Raw genomic sequence first — 21,554 nt, 5'->3', positions numbered from 1 at the left:
ATGATTTGTTTTCTTAGATGTATTGATGTGGTATATTATTTAATGACTTTCTTTTAAAAATTTTTTGAGTGAGAGAGAGAGCAAGCTGAGTGGGTAAGTGGGGGAGAAAGAGAGACAGAGAGAGAGAGTATCTCAGGAAGGCTCCACACTCAGCATGGAGCCTGATGGAGGGCTCGATCGCACAACCCCACGATCATGACCTGAGCCAAAATCAAGAGTTGAATAGTCAGCTGATGGAGCTACCAGGTGCTAATGAATTTCTTAATAATTAAACTTTTAATTTCTAGAGCAAATTCCACTTGCTCAAGGTTTATTATTTTCTTAGTGGTTTTGTATTCTTTTTGCTAATATTTAACATAGCTCATTTGAATCAATATTTATAAGTGATATGGCTTTGTAATTTTCTACTTTTGTATCCTATCAGGTTTTATATGAATGTTATCTCATTAAAGGAATGAGGAAGTTTTTCTTCATTCTTATTGCTTTTAAACAACTTATGGACTACCTTGAGTATCTGAACTTTGAAGGTTTGGTATAATTCTGTATCTGAAACATCTGGGCTTGGGTGCCTGGGTGGCTCAGTAGGTTAAATGTCTAACCAACTCAGGTCATGATCTTGCAGTCCGTGAGTTTGAGCCCCGCGTCGGCTCTGTGCTGACAGCTCAGGGCCTGGAGCCTGCTTCTGATTCTGTGTCTCCCTCTCTCACTGCCCCTTCCCCACTCATGCTCTGTTTCTCTGTCTCTCTCTCAAAAATGAATAAATGTTAAAAGAAAAAATTTAAAGTATCCAGGCTCGCATTTCTAGTCCACTGATGCTTGATGAGAGTACCAAAACAATTCAGTAGAGGAACAAATAGTCTTTTTGACAAATGGTGCTGGGACAACTGGAGAGCTACACACAAAATAATGAAGCTCATTGTCTACCTCACTCCATATTTGAAAATTACTCAAAATGGATCAAAGAACTAACTGTAAGAGCTCAAATAATAAAACTCTTAGAAGGAAATACAGTAGTATATCTTTAGTGATCTTGGATTTGAGAGTGGTTTGTTAAATTTCACACCCAAAGCATAAGCAACCAAAGAAAAATAGACAAGCTGGCACTTAATCAAAATTAAACTGTTTTGTACTTTAGAGGACCCCATAAATAAGTGAAAAGACAACCTATTGAATGGGAGAAAAAATTTGAAAATTCTATGTCTGCAAAGGGACCAACATCTGGAAAACATAAAGAACTCTTAGAGTTCAATAATAAAATGATAAATAACACAATTAAAAATAGTTGAGGATTTGAATGGACATTTCTTCAAGTAAGACATACAAATGGCTAATAAGAACATGCAAAGATCCTCAATATCCACTAGTCATCAGGGAAATTAAAATGAAAACTACAATGAAACGGTACTTCACACCAACTAGGATGGCTACATGTTTTAAAAAACAAAACAAAACAATACTAAGTGTTGGCAAAGGATGAGGAGAACTTGGAACACTCACACGCTGCAGGCGAGATTGTAAATGGTGCAACCACTTTGGAAAATAGCCAGGCAGTTACCCCAAAGGTTAAACTTAGTGCTTAATATGACCCAGCAGTTCCAGTCCTAGGCATATACCCAAAAGAAATGAAAACATGTCCACATAAAAACTTGCACAACAATATTTCATAGCATTATTCAAAACGGCCAAAGAGTGAAAACAACCCCCATGTCCACCAACTGATAGGAATGTTGTTCATCAGTCAAAAAGAATGAAATACTGGGGCACCTGGGTGGCTCAGTTGGAAGAGCATAAAACTCTTGATCTGGGCGTCATGAGTTCAAGCCTCATGTTGGTGTAAAGGTTTACTTAAGTAAATAAGTAAATAAATAAACTTAATAAAATACTGATAAATGCTACAGTATAAATTAACCTTGAAAAGTTTATGCTATGTGTAAGAAATCAGTCACAAAAGACCACTTAGTTTTTAAAACTTATGTGAAATCATCAAATAGGCAAATCTATAGAGACAATAAATAAATTAATAGCTGCTTAGGGATGGGATGGGATGGGGAGCTGGGGATGGTGAAATTGTTCTCAAACTGATTGTGGCAATGGTTTCACAACTCTGTGAATATAATAACCACTGAATATACACTTTGGGTGAATCGTGGGCATCTGGGTGGCTCAGTTGGTTAAGCGTCTGACTTTGGTTCAGGTCTCCTGGTTCCTGAGTTCAAGCCCCACATTGGGCTCTCTGCTGTCAGCTCTGAGCCTGCTTTGGATCCTGTCTTCCTCTCTCTCTCCCCCTCCCCCTCTGTGCTCTCTCTCAAAAGTAAATAAATATTAAAAAAAGTAAACGGATGAATTATATGTGAATTCTGTCTCAATAAAGCTGTTGCCACCCCCACTCAACCAAAAACCAATCTATCTGAGCTTGATGCTCTTTGGTAGTGTAAATTCCTATATAATTTTCTAGGTTGGGTTACATTGATATTCTATTTCTAGGTTTTTTTGTTTGTCTTTTAGCTTGGAATTTATTTTTTATTATCTCACTTTTAAGGATACATTTAGGAATATGAATTTTCCTCTGATCACTGTTCAAAAAATATCCTATGTTATTTTTTAATGTGTTTTGATTATTATATTTGAGAGAGACAGGGTGCGAATGGGGGAGGGGCAGAGAGAGAGGAAGACACAGAATCTGAAGGAGGCTCCGAGCTGTCGGCACAGAGCCTGACGTGGGCTTGAACCCACGTACTGTGAGATCATGACCTGATTCAAAGTCTGACACAACTCTTAACCGAATAAGCCACCCAGGCGCACCACCCCCGCCATGTTATTTTTAATAGCCAAAAAAAGTGGAAATAACCCAATGTCCATTCACTATTGAGTGGATAAATTGTGACACACCCATACAGTGGAATACTATTCAGTAAGAAAAAGAAATAAAGGCTGGTACACACTACAACATGGATGAACCTTGATAACATTATGGAAGTCAAAGAAGGCCAGACACGAAGACCACATGTTGTAATATCCTGTTTACATGAAATGTTAGAATGGGCAAATCCCCAGAGACAAAAAACAAAACAAACAAAAAAAAACACCAAACTACATTGTTGCTTTGGGCTGGGGGAGTGGGGGTGGTGAGGTGGGAAGATTATGGCTAAGAGGGTACTGGGTTTCCTTTTGTGATTATGAAAATGCACTAAAATTGATTGTGGTGATGGATACACAACCCTGACTATACTATGGTACATTTTAAATGGGTTAATTATGTGCTATGAGGATTCTACCTTAAAGCTGAAGGTCAGCGAGAGGACTGATGAGCTGGGAGCTCATTTTACGGGCTAGCAGGCTCATCTTTATAAATATGCAGAGCGCCGGCTGGGGCTGAACCAACGAGGAGAAAGTCTTGAAGAAGAGAGAGCATTTCAAGAGCTTCCGTGGCCCGGAACTGGGGGCAAACCCCGCCCACCGTGTCCGTGCCGCTTCTAACTCCGTCCCCTGCCCTCGGACATCCCAGCGTTGCGCCTCGGACGTGGTGGGTGCGACAGCCAGCTCGGGACCCAGCTCCAGCCCGCTCCCCAGACATCCGGCAGCAGCGGCTGCCACCCCGGACCCAACCCCTCTGCTCCGGAGGCCCCGTCGCGTACGCTGACCTCGTGCCGGAAACCGGAAGCGGAAGTGCCAATCGGAAACCGACTCACTTCGAGCTCCGCCCCGCTTCTAATGCGCTGGCTCCCGGGAGGTTTCCAGCTTCCGCGAGTGGCAGGGAATCGCGGGTGCACCGCGTCCGAGGGACCGCGGCCGCCCGGGTCCGTCCCAGAGCCTCGGTCGGCTCCGCCCGCGCGGGTGGGGGTCGGGGCCGCGGCTCGGGGTCCCGGGTGGAGGCAGGGCTTTCTCTCTGCCCGCTGTGAGCCTCTCTGCGAAAGCTGCCAGAACAAACTGTGTCCTTTCTCCAGAGGAGAAACGTGTACGCCGTTGTGGAAAACGGCCGCAGCGCCCCCTTCTCTCCGACGTGGCGATTGCGGTGCGTTCCGGTGGGGACTGGACGGAAAAGCTCTGGCTGTGGCCACCCGTTACTGAAATGGGATGAATTGTTCAGGTGTTACCTTGCTGTACATTGACCAGTTGTTAGTATTTAGCATGCGTAGTGTACCTTCTCTACATCTCTCTCCGTGTGTAGAGTTAAATGTTTGTGGTAACCTCTTTGAAAGTAAGGAGGTGGAAATAAGTTGCAGGCATATTTGATCTTTAGCATGGGGTTAATTGCCTCCCGTGTAACAACAAAGAAGTTATGTAAAAACTCCTGTAAATTAATACCGGAAGTGAGAAATGAACAAGAGGTTTGCATAGGCCCTTCCATTAAAAACAAAAACAGATGGGCAACGAATATATAAAGAGGTGCTCGATGTCATTAGCAACCAGGGATTTGCAAATAAAAACCACAGTGTGATACTACTGCACACACTGAATGGCTAAAAGTAAAACTGAAAAGGGACAGTGCCCGGTATTGGTTGAGATGTTCGTAGACTGCTAGTGGAAACCCATTTTTAAAGTATATCAACTAAATATGATCTGGTGGTGACACACCAGTGATGCACACACATGGCCACCAATTGAACATAAACACTATATGTAACATCATTATTTGAAATATCCCTCGCTTGGAAATAACTGAAAGTGGATCAAGGGATGAGTCGATGACTTGTGGCGTATATTTTTTGTGGCATACTCAAAATGAGCAAAGAAGGAACGCAGAGGTTAACCCCTTGGATGAAGCTCACAAGCAATGTCCGATGAAAGAAGCCAGACACAAAAGATTGCATGCTGTTAGATACCTTTTCTTTAAAATTCTCTCTCTCAAAAGTAAATAAACATTAAAAAGGTTAGAAAAAAAAATGGGGTGCCTGAGTGGCTCAGTCAGAAAAGCGTCTGACTCTTGATTTTGGCTCAGGTCATGATCTCATGGTTTGTGAGATTGAGCCCCACGTTGGGCTCTGTGCTGACAGCTCAGAGCCTGCCTGGCATTCTCTGTCTGTCTCTTCTCTGCCCCTCCCTCCGTCTCTCTCTCTTTCTCAAAAATAAATACGCATTAAAAAAATTAAATAAAAATTCAAAAATAGGCAGTACACTGCCGAGTGTTAAATGCCAGGATAGTGGTTGCAGTTGGGAAGCATGGAGTTAGCGATTTGGAAAAGAGACAAGGAATATGTCTGAGATGCTGGATATGGAAATATTCTATTTCTCAACCTGGAATGATGTTACATGGGGCTGTTCATTTCTGAATACTTCATTGAGATTTTTATTCATGATCGCCTCCCTTAGTCATATGTATGCTGTAATTCCATAAAAGAAGTTTAAGAAATGGAACTAGGGCGCTGCTTGATAAAGTTGAGCAAGGAATATAGAAGTAGAAGAAAATATACTGGGAGCCTGGGTGACTCCGTTGGTTAAGCATCAGACTTCAGCTCAGGTCAGGATCTCACGGTTTGTGAGTTTGCACATCCGTTGAGCTTGAGCCCCATTTCAGGTGAGCACGAGCCCCAGCAGGGCAAGCCCTGCTTCTCTCCCCTCTCTCTCTCAAAAAGGAGGAGGAGGAGGAGGAGGAGGAGGAGAGGGAGAAGAAGAAAATGTACTGAAAGGGTGAATAAAAATAAAACCAATACTTAATGGAGAAAAGTAGAACCGAACAGCAATATGAAAAGGCAAAAAGATGCACAATATATTTGTGTACTAATCTTTGGTTAATTGTGAGAAAATATGGAAAGCCTTCAGTTTCGACATAAAAACAACAATGTGTTTCCGACACTGTTGGAGTGGCTAACATTAGAAATGTATTTCGAGTTTTTCTAAAATCACAATATTAGTTTCAGATGTCCATCTGTTTATTACCTCCATTGCCCCATTTATTTATTTATTTATTTATTTATTTATTTATTTTTAACGTTTATTTATTTTTGAGACAGAGAGAGACAGAGCATGAACGGGGGAGGGTCAGAGAGAGGGAGACACAGAATCCGAAACAGGCTCCAGGCTCTGAGCTGTCAGCACAGAGCCCAACACGGGGCTCGAACTCACAGACCTTGAGATCATGACCTGAGCCGAAGTCGGCCGCTCAACCGACTGAGCCACCCAGGCGCCCCGCCATTGCCCCATTTAATTGTGAGATCCCCAAGAACTGTTCCCTCCTCATTGCCTCATACCTGGCCTCGCTTAAAGAGGGTCCTTACTGAATATTAGCTGACTGCATGAAGCAGTAAGAGACAGAAGGAGGTGAAGTTTCCAAATCCAGCCAAGCTCCAGCAGTGGGTACTCAGAGGGACTTCTGATTTCATAAAACCTTTTGTATTTCTCATCTCCATTATGCCCAGCAGAGGGTGTGGACGGAGTATTATTAAATGATAGTTATTTATACCCAATTTGGAGTGTTGTTCTAACAACGAAAGGAGATTATATATGTACAACTACTAATAATAGTAAATAGCAGTTGATAATATTTGTATGATAGGGTATTAGACGGTTTTCAACAGCTGTCACGTGTTTTCATCTGCACAGATATGGCAAAAGAGTGATGGTTGATGATTGAGGAAAAATGTCTGTTGTTTAATGATGGATGTTGTGAACCAGTTAGCCAGATACTCCAGTGTATGAAGAGAAATTGAGATCAACGTCTTAAACTCAAAAGCTCCTCTGAAGTGGTCTGAGCAAGAGATGGAATATTCTGGAAACTCTTATCAGATTCACAGGATGGCAAACCTTGATGTGAATCAGGTGGGTGGTGAGTCCTTGCTGATGCTTCTTTCCAAATTTGTTTGCTTCATGTAGTTCCTTCACAAATGGCAGAGCCAGCACTCGGGGCTGAGTGATCATGCGGTGGACCATATAAGCATGATTGAAATGAGCAGAGTGTGTATAAGTCAGGTTTCTGGGATTTGAGATGCAGGAAGGTGTGTGTGTGTGTGTGCGCTTTTTTAGGGGGTAATATATTCACGAATTCTATTGTGTCAAACAGCTTTGCCTCACTGTAATTTGTATAACTCAAGATGGAATTTTAAAACAATGTTTATTTATTTTGAGAGAGAGAGCACCCACATGCACGTGCGGGGCAAGGGCAGGGAGAGAGAGAATGAGAATATCCCAAGCAGACTGTGTGGAGCCTGACCCGAGGCTCGATCTCATAACTGTGAGATCATGACCTGAGCTGAAATCAAAAGTTGGATGCTCAACTGACTGAGCCACCCAGGCACCTGTAAGATGGAATTTTTAACCTGTATCTCTTGGGTAGCAAGATCCAGAAAATCATCGACTTGTTCCAGGTAACTCAGTCATATGGAATTAGCGTGTTTGGTGTGTGTTCTGTGCATGGTGTGGACCGTTCGTAGGCATGTGGTTATTGGAATTGGATTGGCTTCAGAGTTCATGGCCTTCTTCTCTCTGAGGTCATCTTTCTTGGGACCTTTTCTGTCTTTAGAGGAAAGGAAACTCGAAGAGGCAAGGACGGTGGCTGGGTTACTGATGGATTCTTCTCAGGTAAGTAGAAAGTTGACCTTTCTTCAGAATGTCCTGTTTCTCTCTGTGGTAGCCGTATCTTCTTGTAATGACCCCAGGCTTTTTATAGCAATTAATGGCCCTGCTTAAGGAATGAGTCCCAGGTAAATGTCTCCAGGACTCATGCCATCTCAGAATACATAGGGATTATATTGGATGTGATTCTTTTATCTCCGTATTCGTTAATTCTTTCTGATGCTTGGTCATGCTTGTTGGCTTACCGTTTCGCTGAGTGTTATGATAGATACTGAGGAATGATATGAAGGTATCTAATCTCATGGAATGCATGTGTTACTGTGGAAATAATTCATCTCTTAGTAGATTTTACAGAGTGTTACGGTGTGCTCAGTGCTAACCGCAGCCTATAAATAGAGGAGGAAAATAAAGCAAGAAGCGCCCACAATAAAGTTGTGGTAACATAAGTTTCATCACATGTCAGACATGCTGGTAAATCCACATGACTGGCTGTGATCACCAGGCACGTCTATAGCTGGAGAGCAGACGAGATCTGGGCCCGAGAGTACTGTAGGCTTCTGGTCTACCTTCCTCAGTCCTTCATCTTTCTGAGAACCTCAAACAAGATGGTAGTTTGCTGAAGGCAGCATATGTCTGGTGGTTTAGCACTTAGTGACCTTTGAGTATCTAGCTGTGGACTTTACCCAGGAGGAGTGGACTTTGTTGGATCAAACACAGGTTGCTCTCTACAGAGATGCGATGTTGGAGAACTACCAGAATCTCATCACACTAGGTAAGCATCGTTTCTTCACTGAACCCCTTATGAGAAAATTGTTTCTTAAGTACCTTTGCTGTCAAATGGGAAGACTGTGGTAAACAAGACAGACATAATCCCTGGCCTCAGGGGCCTCACTCTCTGGAGGATTCCCTGTGCAAATGAAGATCTGTCTAGATAAATGATACTCTTTTAGGGACTGAAAACCTTAAGACTTAAAAAAATTTTTTTTTAATTAACATTCATTTTTGAGAGACAGAGACAGAGCGTGAATGGGGGAGGAGCAGAGAGAGGGAGACCCAGACTCCAGGGAAGACTCCAGGCTCTGAGCTGTCGGCACAGAGCCTGACACAGGGCTTGAACTCACAAACTGTGAGATCATGACCTGAGCCGAAGTTGGATGCTTAATCGACTGAGCCACCCAGGCACCCCATGAAAACCTTAAGGCTTTATTTTATTTTATTACTTTTTTTTTCAGTTTTTATTTTAATTTCATTATAGTTAACATACAGTGTTAGTTTCAGGTATACAATATAGTGATTCAGCATTTCCGCATAGTAACCCATGCTCATTACAACAAGTGTACTCCTTAATCCCCATCACCTATTTAACCCATCCCTCCTGCTCCCCTTCCCTCAGGTAATCATCAGTTTGTTCCCTATAATTAAGAGTCTGCTTCTTGATTTGCCTCTGTTTTTTTTCCCCCTTTACTTGTTTGTTTTGTTTTTTAATTTAATTTTTTTAAATTTACATACAAATTAGTTAGCATATAGTGCAACAGTGATTTCAGGAGTAGATTCCTTAGTGCCCCTTACCCATTTAGCTCATCACCCCTCCCACACCCCCTCCAGTAACCCTGTTTGTTCTCCATATTTATGAGTCTCTTCTGTTTTGTCCCCCTCCCTATTTTTATATTATTTTTATTTCCCTTCCCTTATGTTCATCTGTTTTGTCTCTTAAAGTCCTCATATGAGTGAGGTCATATGATATTTATCTTTCTCTGACTAATTTCACTTAGCATAATACCCTCCAGTTCCATCTACATAGTTGCAAATAGCAAGATTTCATTCTTTTTGATTGCTGAGTAATACTCCATTGTGTGTGTGTGTGTGTGTGTGTGTGTGTGTGTGTGTGTGTGTGTGTGTATATATATATATATATATATATATATATATATATATATATATATATATATCTCCCATATCTTCTTTATCCATTCATCCGTTGATGGATATTTGGGCTCTTTCCATACTTTGGCTATTGTTGATAGTGCTGCTATAAACACGGGGGTGCATGTGCCCCTTCAAAACAACACACCTGTATCCCTTGGATAAATGCCTAGTAGTGCAATTGCTGGGTCATAGGGTAGTTCTATTTTTAGTTTTTTGAGGAGCCTCCAGACTGTTTTCCAGAGTGGCTGCACCAGCTTGCATTCCCACCAGCAGTGCAAAAGAGATCCTCTCTCTTTGCATCCTCACCAACATCTGTTGTTGCCTGAGTTGTTACTGTTAGCCATTCTGACGGGTGTGAGGTGGTATCTCATTGTGGTTTTGACTTGTCTTTCCCTGATGATGAGTGATGTTGAGCATTTTTTCATGTGTCGGTTGGCCATCTGGATGTCTTCTTTGGAGAAGTGTCTATTCATGTCTTTTGCCCATTTCTTTACTGGATTAGTTGTTTTTTGGGTGTTGAGCTTGAGAAGTTCTTTATAGATTTTGGATACTAACCCTCTGTCTGATATGTCGTTTGCAAATATCTTCTCCCATTCTGTCGGTTGCCTTTTAGTTTTGCAAAACCTTAAGACTTAAGATGTGTATGAGGCCGGATGTGATTTTCAGGTCTTAGAGTTCTCTAGTCTTTTGAGGGCACAAAGAATGTACTTCGATTTTTTTAAATGTTTTTTAATGTTTTTATTTATTTTTGAGACAGAGAGTGACAGAGCATGAGCAGGGGAAAGGGCAGAGAGAGAGGGAGACACAGAATCTGAAGCAGGCTCCAGGCTCTGAGCTGTCACCACAGAGCCCGACGCGGGGCTCGAACTCATGGACTGTGAGATCATGACCTGAGCTGAAGTCGGATGCTTAGCCGACTGAGCCACCCAGATGCCCCTGTACTTCGATTTTTGTTCTTTTTAGAATAGTTTTATTGCATTGATTTAAAATTTCATGTGATGATTTTGCTGTTTGTAAAGTGAGACTTCACCGTCTTCAGAAACCGTGAAGGCTAAAATGTTGGTTCCTATCCAAAGACCTGCGTTTCGTGTCTTGAAGCATTCTCTTTATGTATTTTTCCCTTAAGTAGGATACAAATCATGCAAACCTGATCTCAGCTCTGCATTGGAAGGAGCAGAATTGCCGAGGACAGGAGGGAGAGGAGTTCTGCAGGATAAGTTCATGATATGGTTTTGTGCAGAGCGATGCCAGTCTAGGAAAGGTGCGGTCCATTTGGAAATGCCACTTGGCAAGCTTTTGGAGGTCTGCCCTTTTTCAGAGAAGGCTGAACGAAGCCACTTCATTTCTGAGTTTGCTCAGGAAACTTTTACTCCCTTTACCTTTAAATTTCCATTGATCTCAACCTTCTTGTGTTCTCTGAGAAAGATCTGTCTGGCTCATTTGAAAATTTCATTACTTGCAGATAGGTCTTTTTACAATACTTTCTATTTTGTTTCCTGACTCTCTCAGTGTTTTTTGTTTACCGTCAGCCTTAGTTTTCCTGAGTATTAAGCTTTGTAAATTGCCTGCAGTTTCGACCCCATACTCTTATGATTGCCAGACTTCTCTAACACACTGCCCTCTGTGTAGTCCCAAGTTCCCTTTTTTTCAACCTTTTTGTCATGTTCCACTCATATTTAGATACAGGTATGTGCCATATGTTTTTTTCTTTTTGGATAAAATACACAAATGAACCATTTTGGTGAGTGTGATTTATTGGTACTGAGTACATTCACAGTGTTGTGCAACCATCAGCTCTTTTTAGTTCCGAAATACTTTCGCTTAAAAAGGAAACCCTGGGGGCGCCTGGGTGGCGCAGTCGGTTAAGCGTCCGACTTCAGCCAGGTCACCATCTCGCGGTCTGTGAGTTCGAGCCCCGCGTCAGGCTCTGGGCTGATGGCTTGGAGCCTGGAGCCTGTTTCCGATTCTGTGTCTCCCTCTCTCTCTGACCCTCCCCCGTTCATGCTCTGTCTCTCTCTGTCCCAAAAATAAATAAAAAAAAAAAAAAAAAAAAAAAAACGTTGAAAAAAAAAAAAGGAAACCCTGTAACCAATCAGCAGTCAGCCTCCGTTCAGCCCTCCTCCCAGCCCCTGCAACCACTAATCTACTTTCTATTTACAGGTGTACCTATTCTGTACATATCTAGTAAAATCATACAGAATTCAATTTCATGACAATGTGCGGGGGCATATGGTCCTTTTATGTTTAACTTGTTAAGAATTACCAAACTATTTTATACAGAGGCTGTACCGTACTATATTCCCTCGGACAGTGTAGAAGTTACTCCACATTCTTGCTATCATCACTTATTTCCTTTTTTTCTTTTCTGTTTTTAAATCTTTTTAAAAATTTTACTTATTTTGGGGCACCTGGGTGGCTCAGCCAGTTAAGCATGCGACTTCAGCTCAGGTCATGATCTCACAGCTCGTGAGTTCTAGCCCCACATCGGGCTCTGTGCTGACAGCTAGGAGACTGGAGCCTGCTTCGGATTCTGTGTCTCCCTCTCTCTCTGCCCCTCCCTCACTCATTCTCTCTCTCTCTCTCTCTCTCTCTCTCTCAAAAATAAACATTAAAAAAATTTACTTATTTTGAGAGAGAGAGAGAGAGAGTGCACGTGCACGAGCTGGGGAGGGGCAGAAAGTGAGGGAGAGAGAGAATCCCAGGCAGGCTCTGCGCTGTCAGCACAGAGCCCCACTTGGGGCTCAAACTCATGAACTGTAAGATCATGACCTGAGCTGAAGTCAAGAGTCAGATGCTTAGCCGACTGAGCCACCCAGGTGCCCCATCTTCTTTTTTTGTTTTAATAGTAACCATCCTAGAGTAGGCAGTGGTGTCTTACCGTGGTTTTGATGTGCATTTCCCTAAAACAAATGATGTTGAACATCTTATCCTGTGCTTGTTGACCATTTCTGTGTCTTTGGAGAAATGCTGATTCAAGTTCTTTGCCCCTTTTTTACCCTGTGTTATTTTTTGTTGTTGACGTGCAGGAGTTCTTTCTGGCCTCTCATAGTGGGCCCAAAGCACATGTATGATTTGCATGTTTTTTCTCCCATTTGGGGGATATTGTTGTGCTCTTTTTGGTAGTGTTTTTTGATGCACAAACAGTTTTAATTTTGGTGGGGTCCCATTTATCTTTGTTTTCTTTGGTGCTTTTTCATATCTTACAAAGATTAGACACTGTCAGATCCAAGGTTCTAAAGATTTACCCACTTGCTTTCTTCTAAGATTTTTTAATAGTTTTAGCCTTTACATTAGGTTTTTGGTCCATTTTTACTTTATTTTTTTTTATTAAAAAATTTTTTTTACATTTATTTATTTTTGAGAGACAGAGTGAGACAGAGCACTAGTGGGGGAGGGGCAGGGGGTGGTAAGACACAATCCAAAGCAGACGCCAGGCTCTGAGCTGTCAGCACAGAGCCCAACGTGGGGCTGGAGTTCACAGACCGAGAGATCATGACCTGAGCTGAAGTCAGACGCTAAACCGACTGAGCCACCCAGGCGCCCCAGATTTTTGATCCATTTTGAGTGAATTTGTGTATATGGTCTGAATCAGGGGTCTGCTTTGATTCTTCTGCATAGAGCTATCCAGGTATCCTAGCACTAGTGTTGAAGAGACTATTCTTTCCCCCATTAAATTGTCCTGGCACACTGTTGAGAGTATGTTTTTTTTTTTTTTTTTCTTTTCTTTTTCTGGATTTATGTTTATGTCTATCCTTTCGCCTGTACCACCCATTTTTTTTTTGAGTTATTTATTTTAGAGAGATAGTTTGCAAGCAAGAGCGCACACAAAAGGGGGAGGGGCAGAGAGAGAGAAAGGGAGACAGAATCCAAAGCAGGCTCCAGGCTCTGAGCTGTCAGAACAGAGCCCGACTCGGGGCTAGAACTCAGGAACCATGAGATCATGACCTGGGTTGAAGCTGGATGCTTAACCAGCTGGGCCACCCAGGTGCCCCTGTACCACCCATTTTTGATACTGTACTTTTTAGTTCTTTTGGTTCTTTAAAAAAAAAAGAATTTGTGTTAACATTTATTCATTTTTGAGAGAGAGAGAGAAGGAGAGAGAGAAAGAGAGACAAAGTATGAGTGGGGGAGGGGCAGAGAGAGAGGAAGACAGAATCCAAAGCAGGCTCCAGGCTCCAAGCTGTCAGCACAGAGCCCATCATGGGGCTCGAACCCACAAACTTTGAGATCATGACCCAAGCTGAGGTCCGACACTTCATCAACTGACTCACCCAGGTGCCCATCTTTTGATTCTTTTTTGTTTCTGTCTCTTATTGATAATTTCTTTAGCGAAACACAATTCTTCTAGTTTCCTATAGTTCTTTGTCCATGGTTTCTGTTAGCTGGGTGTGTTGAAACAAATGGATTTAAGGTTGTTACTAAGTCTAGTGCCTTGGCTTTTAGGAACAATTTTTTTTTTTTTTAAATTTTAGAGTAAATGAGCAAGAGAGAGGCAGAAGGGGAAAAAGAAAGATAGAGAGAAAGAGAAAGAAAGAGAGAATCCCAAGCAGGCTCCACACGCAGCACAGAGCCCAACACGGGGCTCAATCCCACAACCCTGGGATAGTGACATGAGCCGAAATCAAGAGTCAGATGCTCAGCTGACTGAGCCACCCAGGAGCCCTAGAAACATAAATTCTAGATATCATAATGCAGCTGTTTGAAAATCTGATTCACCCCTCTCCCAGGGTTTGCTGTTGCTGCTTGTTGTGTATTGTTGATGTTTGCTTAGTGGCTTTTATAAATTATTTTTGTATGTTCTGCATTTCTTTTTAGTGCTGTCCCTGAAATCTGTGTTCTGTTAATTTAGTGGTCACTAAACTAGAGTGACAGAAATTCCTTAAATGCCCGGAGCCAAGAGAAGAAAAATAAAAATGTTCTTTTGGTTTTTGTTGATGGGCTGTGTGTTGGGCCACTCCTTTGGTGTTTAGCTAGGCCGTCTACAACTCTTCCTTAGTCTTCCGTCCCTGCTGGAGTGGATCCTGAAGATCAGCCAGAGGTTGATCTTTGGATCTTCTTTGGATCCTCTCACCCTTTCCCAGCATGCATCCAGCCCCAGGTGTGCTTATGGACTTCTTGGTTCTCTGGTAAACACTCGAGCTTTTAAAGCCCTATTCAGGGGCAGTGGGTGGCTCAGTTGGTTAAGCATCTGACTTAACTCAGGTCATGATCTCACAGTTTGTGAGTTCAAGACCTGAATCAGGCTCTGTGCTGACAGCTTGGAGCCTGAAGCCTGCTTCAGATTCTGTGTTCCTCTCTCTCTGCCCCTCCCCTGCTGTGCTCTCTCTCCTTCAAAATAAACATTAAAAAAATAATAAAATAAAACCCCTATTCACGCACATATCAACATTTCCAGTCTGTGCCTTCTAAGGCCTTTCAGGCTATGTTTTGTTTGTCCCAAATGCTGTCCCTTTCCTCGGGCTGCTCTAGGCAATATTTTGGCTCTAGATATCTTCATCAGAAGTTGTCTGAGCAGCGCCTGAGTGGCACAGTCGGTTGAGCATCCGACCTTGGCTCAGGTCATGATCTCATGGTTCGTGGGTTTGAGCCCTGCATTGGGCTCTGTGCTGACAGCTCAGAGCCTGGAGCCTGCTTCTGATTCTGTGTCCCCCTCTCTCTCCTCCCCATCCCTGCTTGTGCTCTGTCTCTTTTTCAAAAATGAATAAAAATTTTAAAAAATTAAAAAAAAAAGTTGTCTGAGATGCTGCCTTGTTCCTGGAACTCTCTGAGTTGGGTGATACAACGCACACCCTTGCAGCGGTGATACTCAAGGAAGCTACCAGAAAGATCGAAGCACCCAGTGGTGCTTCTTTGAGAACAAGGTCCATAACGCTCCTTTGATCCCTCGCAACTTGCTCAAGGATGCATCCTGTTGTCTACACGGCTGGAGCTGATCCGAAGAGTGGGGATGGTAGGTGGGTAATTAAAATGCCTCAGCACTCACTTGATGAATTTATTTTTTGTTTTTTTAACATTTATTTTTGAGGGACAGAGAGAGAGAGAGTGCGCAGGGGAGGGGCAGAGAGAGAAGGAGACACACATTCTGAAACAGACTCCAGGCTCTAAGCTGTCAGCACAGAGCCCGATGCTGGGCTTGAACCAACAAACCATGATATGATCTGAGCCGAAGTCAGATGCTCAACCAACTGAGCCACCCAGGCGCCCCTCTTGATGAGCTGAATTATAGCTGCTGCTTCCATCAGTGCTCCCTTTGTGAATGTACATTTTTTACTAGATTTCAAACTGCTGTGATAGTTTATTTTGATAGTTTTTGTAAACTTGTTGGTTTTCTGGTGGGAAGGAGCCCAGGAATTCCCTCCTCCGCCATATTTTGTGGCGTCAGTCCATGTGCTTTTAAACAATTTTATCCCAGAATTTTTCGCCAAGACTACATTGTCCCACTTTTTTCCAGAAGTGGACTTGCAACTCCAAACCAAAGGTTCCACACCCCTTCATGAGATTCCTTGGGAAAAAACACCAAATGGAATACAGTTGGTAAGATCTCCAAAAGTATTTCCTTTCCCCACATCAGGGCCAGAAGTACAAAATCCAGGAGAATGATATGAAATAAATGTCGTTTACCCAAAGAAAGCAGAATCTGTGAAGATTCTTTGAATATCAGGAACTCGAGGAGCACGCCAAACCTATTTCACACCTGTTTCTCCTCAGAGGTCCACATATACACAGCTCAGGTGTTCAGTTTTTGATACACAGGGATTTAGTTGGAATAATTTAGGTTTTAAATGATGTAGTATGGGTAATTACCGGAGTAACTGTGTAAGATACTGTGAAAGTAGAGGATATGATGCAGGGTCCTAGCCTCAGAGTCTGTCTGTTCAGCTTAAAATAACTCAAAAACAGGGCAGGATCTCTGTACACTTAAATGGAAAAACAAAAAACCAAAGCCTTCAATTATGATGTTTCCAATATATAAAAGTTGTGATGAGGGGAGAATTCTTTCATAATGAGTGTGAAAAAGTCTTTAGTTGTCATTTAAACCCTAATCAGCAGGAGAGAAGCAGTGCTGGGCAAGACGAGACGGTTCTAACCTGTGTCAAAGAGCGTTGAGTGGACACTCACGACTCACATTAGACAGGAAACTTCTAGGGGTGATGAGAATGGAGAAGCCTTTGAAACGAACTTTATTTGTACTTTGCTCAAAGAAATCCCTGTCGGAGAGAAAACTGAGAGGGTTCAACATGATAAAGCTTTTGGCTAGCTCTCAGACCTTACTGGGCACACGAAAACTCAGAAACACACATGAAAACACAAGGGAGAGACATTGTCGGAGAACTTTTGTTAGTCATCCCGTAAGGTACATGTGAGACACCACACTGGAGAGAAGCCACATGAATGTAAAGACTGCGGGAAAGCCTTCACTCATTCCTCATACCGTACAGGTCACAGAAGAACTCACAGCAGAAAAAGCCCTCTGTATGTGTGGAATGTGGGAAAGCCTTTACTTGATCCACAGGACTTCTTTTACACATGCGAAGCCGCACTGGAGAAAAACTACATGAATGTAAGGAATGTGGAAAAGCCTTTAATAATTCTTCACTGCTCAGCACGTAAGGTCGCGCATCAGAGAGAAGCCACATGAAGGCAGGCAGTGTGGGAAAGCTTTCACTCAGTCATCGGGCCTTACCACACATTTAAGAACTCATACTGGGGGCGCCTGGGTGGCGCAGTCGGTTAAGCGTCCGACTTCAGCCAGGTCACGATCTCGCGGTCCGTGAGTTCGAGCCCCGCGTCGGGCTCTGGGCTGATGGCTCGGAGCCTGGAGCCTGTTTCCGATTCTGTGTCTCCCTCTCTCTCTGCCCCTCCCCCGTTCATGCTCTGTCTCTCTCTGTCCCAAAAATAAATTAAAAAAAAAAAAAAAATTTTAAAAAAAAGAACTCATACTGGAGAGAAGGCCTATGCTTGTAAAGAACGTGGGAAAGCTTTTGCTCGTTCCACAAATCTCGGTATGCACATGTGAACACACACTGCAGGAAAAGCCATACAAATGTAAAGAATGTGGGAAAGCCTTCAGATACTTCATGTGCTTTAACATGCACGTGCGAACTCACGCTGGAGAGAAACCATATGAATGTAGGGAATGTGGGAAAACCTCCACTCAGTCTTCAGCACTTGAGAAACACCTGCAAATGTTCCTCAGGCCTTAGTATTCACATCTTTTTAAAATTTTTTAACGTTTATTTATTTTTGAGAGACGGAGTGTGAGCAGGGGAGGGGCAGAAAGAGACAGGGAGACACAGAATGTGAAACAGGCTCCAGGCCCTGAGCTGTCAGCACACAACCCAATGTGGGACTCGGACCCATGAACCACAAGATCATGACCTGAGCCGAAGTGGGACGCCTAACTGACTGAGCCACCCAGGAACCCCTTTCATATTCACATCTAAACTCATTTGGATAAAGAACCTTATGAAATTAAAGAATGTGAGATCGCTTTACTCATTTTTCATCCTTACGTGATAGGAACTTCCCTAGGGCAGAATTCCCATTCGTATAATGTATGTGGGAGAGCAGTAAGTGTTCATACCTTACAGAACGTGTAAGAACTCACACTTGAGAGAACCCTACAGTTACAAGGAGTGTGGGAGAGTCTTTGTTGTTGTTGCGCTAACATTAATTTTACGTACCTAAAATTTCTGTAGAACTCAGGAGCGCCTGGCTGGCTCAGTTGGTAGAGCATGTGACTCTTGATCTCGGATTATGTAAAAATAACTAATAGGGGCGCCTGGGTGGCTCAGTTGGTTAAGCACCTGACTCTTGATTTTGGCTTAGGTCATGATCTCACAGTTGTGAGATGAGCCCCACATCATCGGGCTCTGTGCTGTGCATGGAGCCCACTTGAGATTCTCCCTCTCCCTCTCTGCCCCTCCCATTAGCATGTGCAGTAAATAAATAAATAAATAAATAAATAAGAGATTACTGTAAAAGTCATGTGAAGGTAAGAATGAGATACAGCTTAAAATATGTTCACATGCTTTGATAGCACATAGCTCACTCTAGGGATCGGCCATCTGTATGTAAGAAATATGGGGAAAACCTTAGTGCTGAGGCCTTAATATCCACCTGAGACTTCATACTGGCATCAAACCCTAAAAATGTAAAAGACAACAGGAAGACTTACAGTAATTTTAAGAACTCAACATGTAAAAACTCAACAGTGGAGAGATTTCTATACATACGAGGAATATGGGAAAACCTTCAGAAATTGTTGATTGCTTCATATGCAAGAAGACTCATGACTGTGAGAAGTGCTGAAAAATGTTCAGGTGTCAATGAGTAAGTCATAACATGCAGTGGAGAGAAACCTTCTGATGGTAAGATGAATGCGGGAAAACTTTACTTCTGCCCCATAAGCAAATCTTTGATAATCTTTGATAATCTTACAGAGGCAGCAAATGTTATGAATCTCACAGAGGCAGCAAAGGGAAATGCCTGTGTGTGTGTGTGTGTGTGTGTGTGTGTGTGTGTGTGTGTGTGGTTTTTGGCTTTTGACCTTTAGTAAAAAATGATAATCCATAGTGGAGAGAAACTGTGGTTATCGGGTTCATGGGAAATGGTGTATCCATCTTATAAATCTTAATCTGTGTGTGAAAACCCACCCTGGAAAGAAGCTGAATGAATGTAAAGTTGTGGGAATGATTTTTGGTAAATACACATCCCTTAAGAGACTCATGAGTGCTCGGGGCGCCTGGGTGGCTCTGTCAGTTAAGTGTCGGACTTCAGCTCAGGTCAGGATCTCACGGCTCATGGGTTCAAGCACCGTGTCAGGCACTGTGCTGATAGTGTGGAATTGGCTTCTGATCCTCTCTCTTTGTCTCTCTCTCTGTCCCTCCCTGCAGTCGCATGTGCTCTCTCAAAAAATAAACATTTAAAAAATAAAGACACTCTAGAGAATTTCTGTAATATCATACTCATTTCATATAATGGTATTTTCATTATGGTTCACCTCTAAAGACTTCCCTATATGAGTCTTCAGTGAATTACGAGATATTTGGAAGTTTAATTGGCAATGTAAGAGCATTTTGTAAATGATTTAGGTACTGCTTTCTAGTATATTTGCAAGTGGGTTATAAAATGGGCTCTTTATATATATATCCTTATTTGGTTATTTATAGGAAAATTCTCTCTGGCTTTGTATGGCAAGTAGTATCTAGTCATCTCAATATTCTTTGTCCTTTGGTCCCTTATAAATAGAATCCAGATTATCTCCAGGCATACCGTTAAAAAAATATATTCCTACTTCTCAGGTTTCCTTGGGTTTATGGGAAGACTTATTTCATAGTCCTGGCTAGTGAGAAGTAGGCAGAAGTCATCAGTGTGGATTCTGGGAAAGCTGTTAAAAAGGGAACAGTCTCCAATGGCTTTTTCTCTTCAATGATTGGCCTCCATTCTTTCTCCTTCCTTCCTGGAAATCAGGTACATTCCTGGAGTTTAGGTGATATGTTGTGTACTATGAGGACAAAAGCCACAGATAATGTGGAATGGCTGAAACACAAGAGATGCCTTTTCCTCCTGGTATCATTGCTCAGCCATTGGACCTGCTTGTGTGTAGACTTCTTGGTACATGGGAAGACAAAGCTCATCAGGCTGAGCACCTGTGTTTCAGTCATCAGTGTATAGGCGGCACTTAAAACCATTAGGTTAGATAATTTCACCTGAGGATTGGCAAGCCCTGGGACACTTTGGCAGTTGGGGTCATGGGAGGAAGTAGCAAGTGAATTGAGAAGTAGGATCCCATGGTACAGGAGTAGATTAAGATTGGTGTCTTAATCCATTAATCCAAAGCAAGAAGCAGTGACTTGCTCAACTATACCAAATGCTGATTGGGGGAGTTAAATGAGGATGGGATTTAACCATAAAAGTCATTGGGGACCTTTTCAAAAGCTGACTTTGTGGAACAGGGTGTGCCAAAGTCTTCTTGGAATAGATTTCTGAGAAATCTGTATGTGTTGTCCATCCTGTTCTGCCCTGTCCATTCTATCCTGAATAAAGGTAAGTGCTTCTCTTTGACCTCACAATCTATACCTTAATATTCCAGCTTTACAATGTGTTATGAACTTACTATTGCTGCTGTAACAAATCACCAAATGATGTCATAAGTCAACAAAAATTTTACTAGCTTACAGTTTTGGAGATCAGAACTCTGAAAAGGGTCTCACTGAGCTAAAATCAATATGTTAACAGTACTGGAGGCTCTTGGGGTGAATCTGTTTCCTTGCATTTTCCAGCTTCTAGATGCCTCACACTTTCCTTTCTTGGTGGATCTTTTTTTACTTCTTAAAGGCCAGCAACTTCAGTCCAAGTCTGTCTCATGCTGCCATCTCTTTGACTCTTCTGCTGTACCTCCTCCTGTTTGTTTTTTTTTTAAAGTAAACTCTACTCTCCCCCCAACCCCCACCATGTGGGGCTCAAAATCACAACTCCAAGATCAAGTGTTGTTATGCTCTCCCGAGTGAGACAGCCAGGTGCACCGCCTATGCTACATTATTTTAATGTGACTTTTTAATGTGACTCTGTGACTTTATTCTTCCTGTTTTAATTTTACAGACGGAGAGAGTGGGGGGGGGGAGGGGCAGAAGGAGAGAGAGAGAGAGAGAGAGAGAGAGAGAGAGAGAGAGAGAGAAAGAATCCTGAGCAGAGTCCATACTCAGCACGGAGCCTGATGTGGGGCTCCATCCCATGACCCCAGGATCATGACCAGAACTGAAATCAAGAGTCAGATGCTCAACTGACTGTGCCACCCAGGTGCCCCTGGTATTTTCCACTCTCAAATTTTATAGTTCTAGCATGCAAACAGAAAATTGTGTGAAGATCCTTAAGTGCTGCTAATAAGTACAAAATGGTGGGTCCATATGTATCCACCTTCCAGATAAATAAGGTGGAAGATTGCCTTACCCATGTGAGTCGTCCTTCTTGCATCACCTTCTTCCGTTCAGGAGGAAACTATTGTTTTTGGACATTGGCTTAGCTGTTGTATTCATCATATTTTTAATTTTCTGTGTATTATATTGCTTTAACATCTTTGGGGTCTTGCTGCCTGGCAAGAGATGACTGCCCCTCCC

The 21,554-nt window shown here is 42.5% G+C and overlaps 1 protein-coding gene across 1 annotated transcript; it reads left to right on the top strand.

Moving 5' to 3' along the window:
* The first annotated feature begins 6,732 nt into the window (after window positions 1-6,732).
* LOC144613897 (uncharacterized) lies at window positions 6,733-17,321 on the top strand. Its single transcript, XM_081790590.1, is given in 7 exon segments — window positions 6,733-6,756; window positions 8,155-8,281; window positions 10,565-10,932; window positions 15,730-16,020; window positions 16,778-16,892; window positions 16,895-16,996; window positions 17,077-17,321. Coding segments are annotated over 7 exon segments (1,161 nt in total). The 3' UTR covers window positions 17,211-17,321.
* Window positions 17,322-21,554: the final 4,233 nt, after the last annotated feature.

Source organism: Panthera onca, chromosome A2, assembly GCF_046562875.1.
Source record: "Panthera onca isolate mPanOnc1 chromosome A2, mPanOnc1 haplotype 2, whole genome shotgun sequence".
Lineage (NCBI taxonomy): Eukaryota > Metazoa > Chordata > Mammalia > Carnivora > Felidae > Panthera > Panthera onca.
This window is presented reverse-complemented; position numbering and strand designations above follow the sequence as displayed.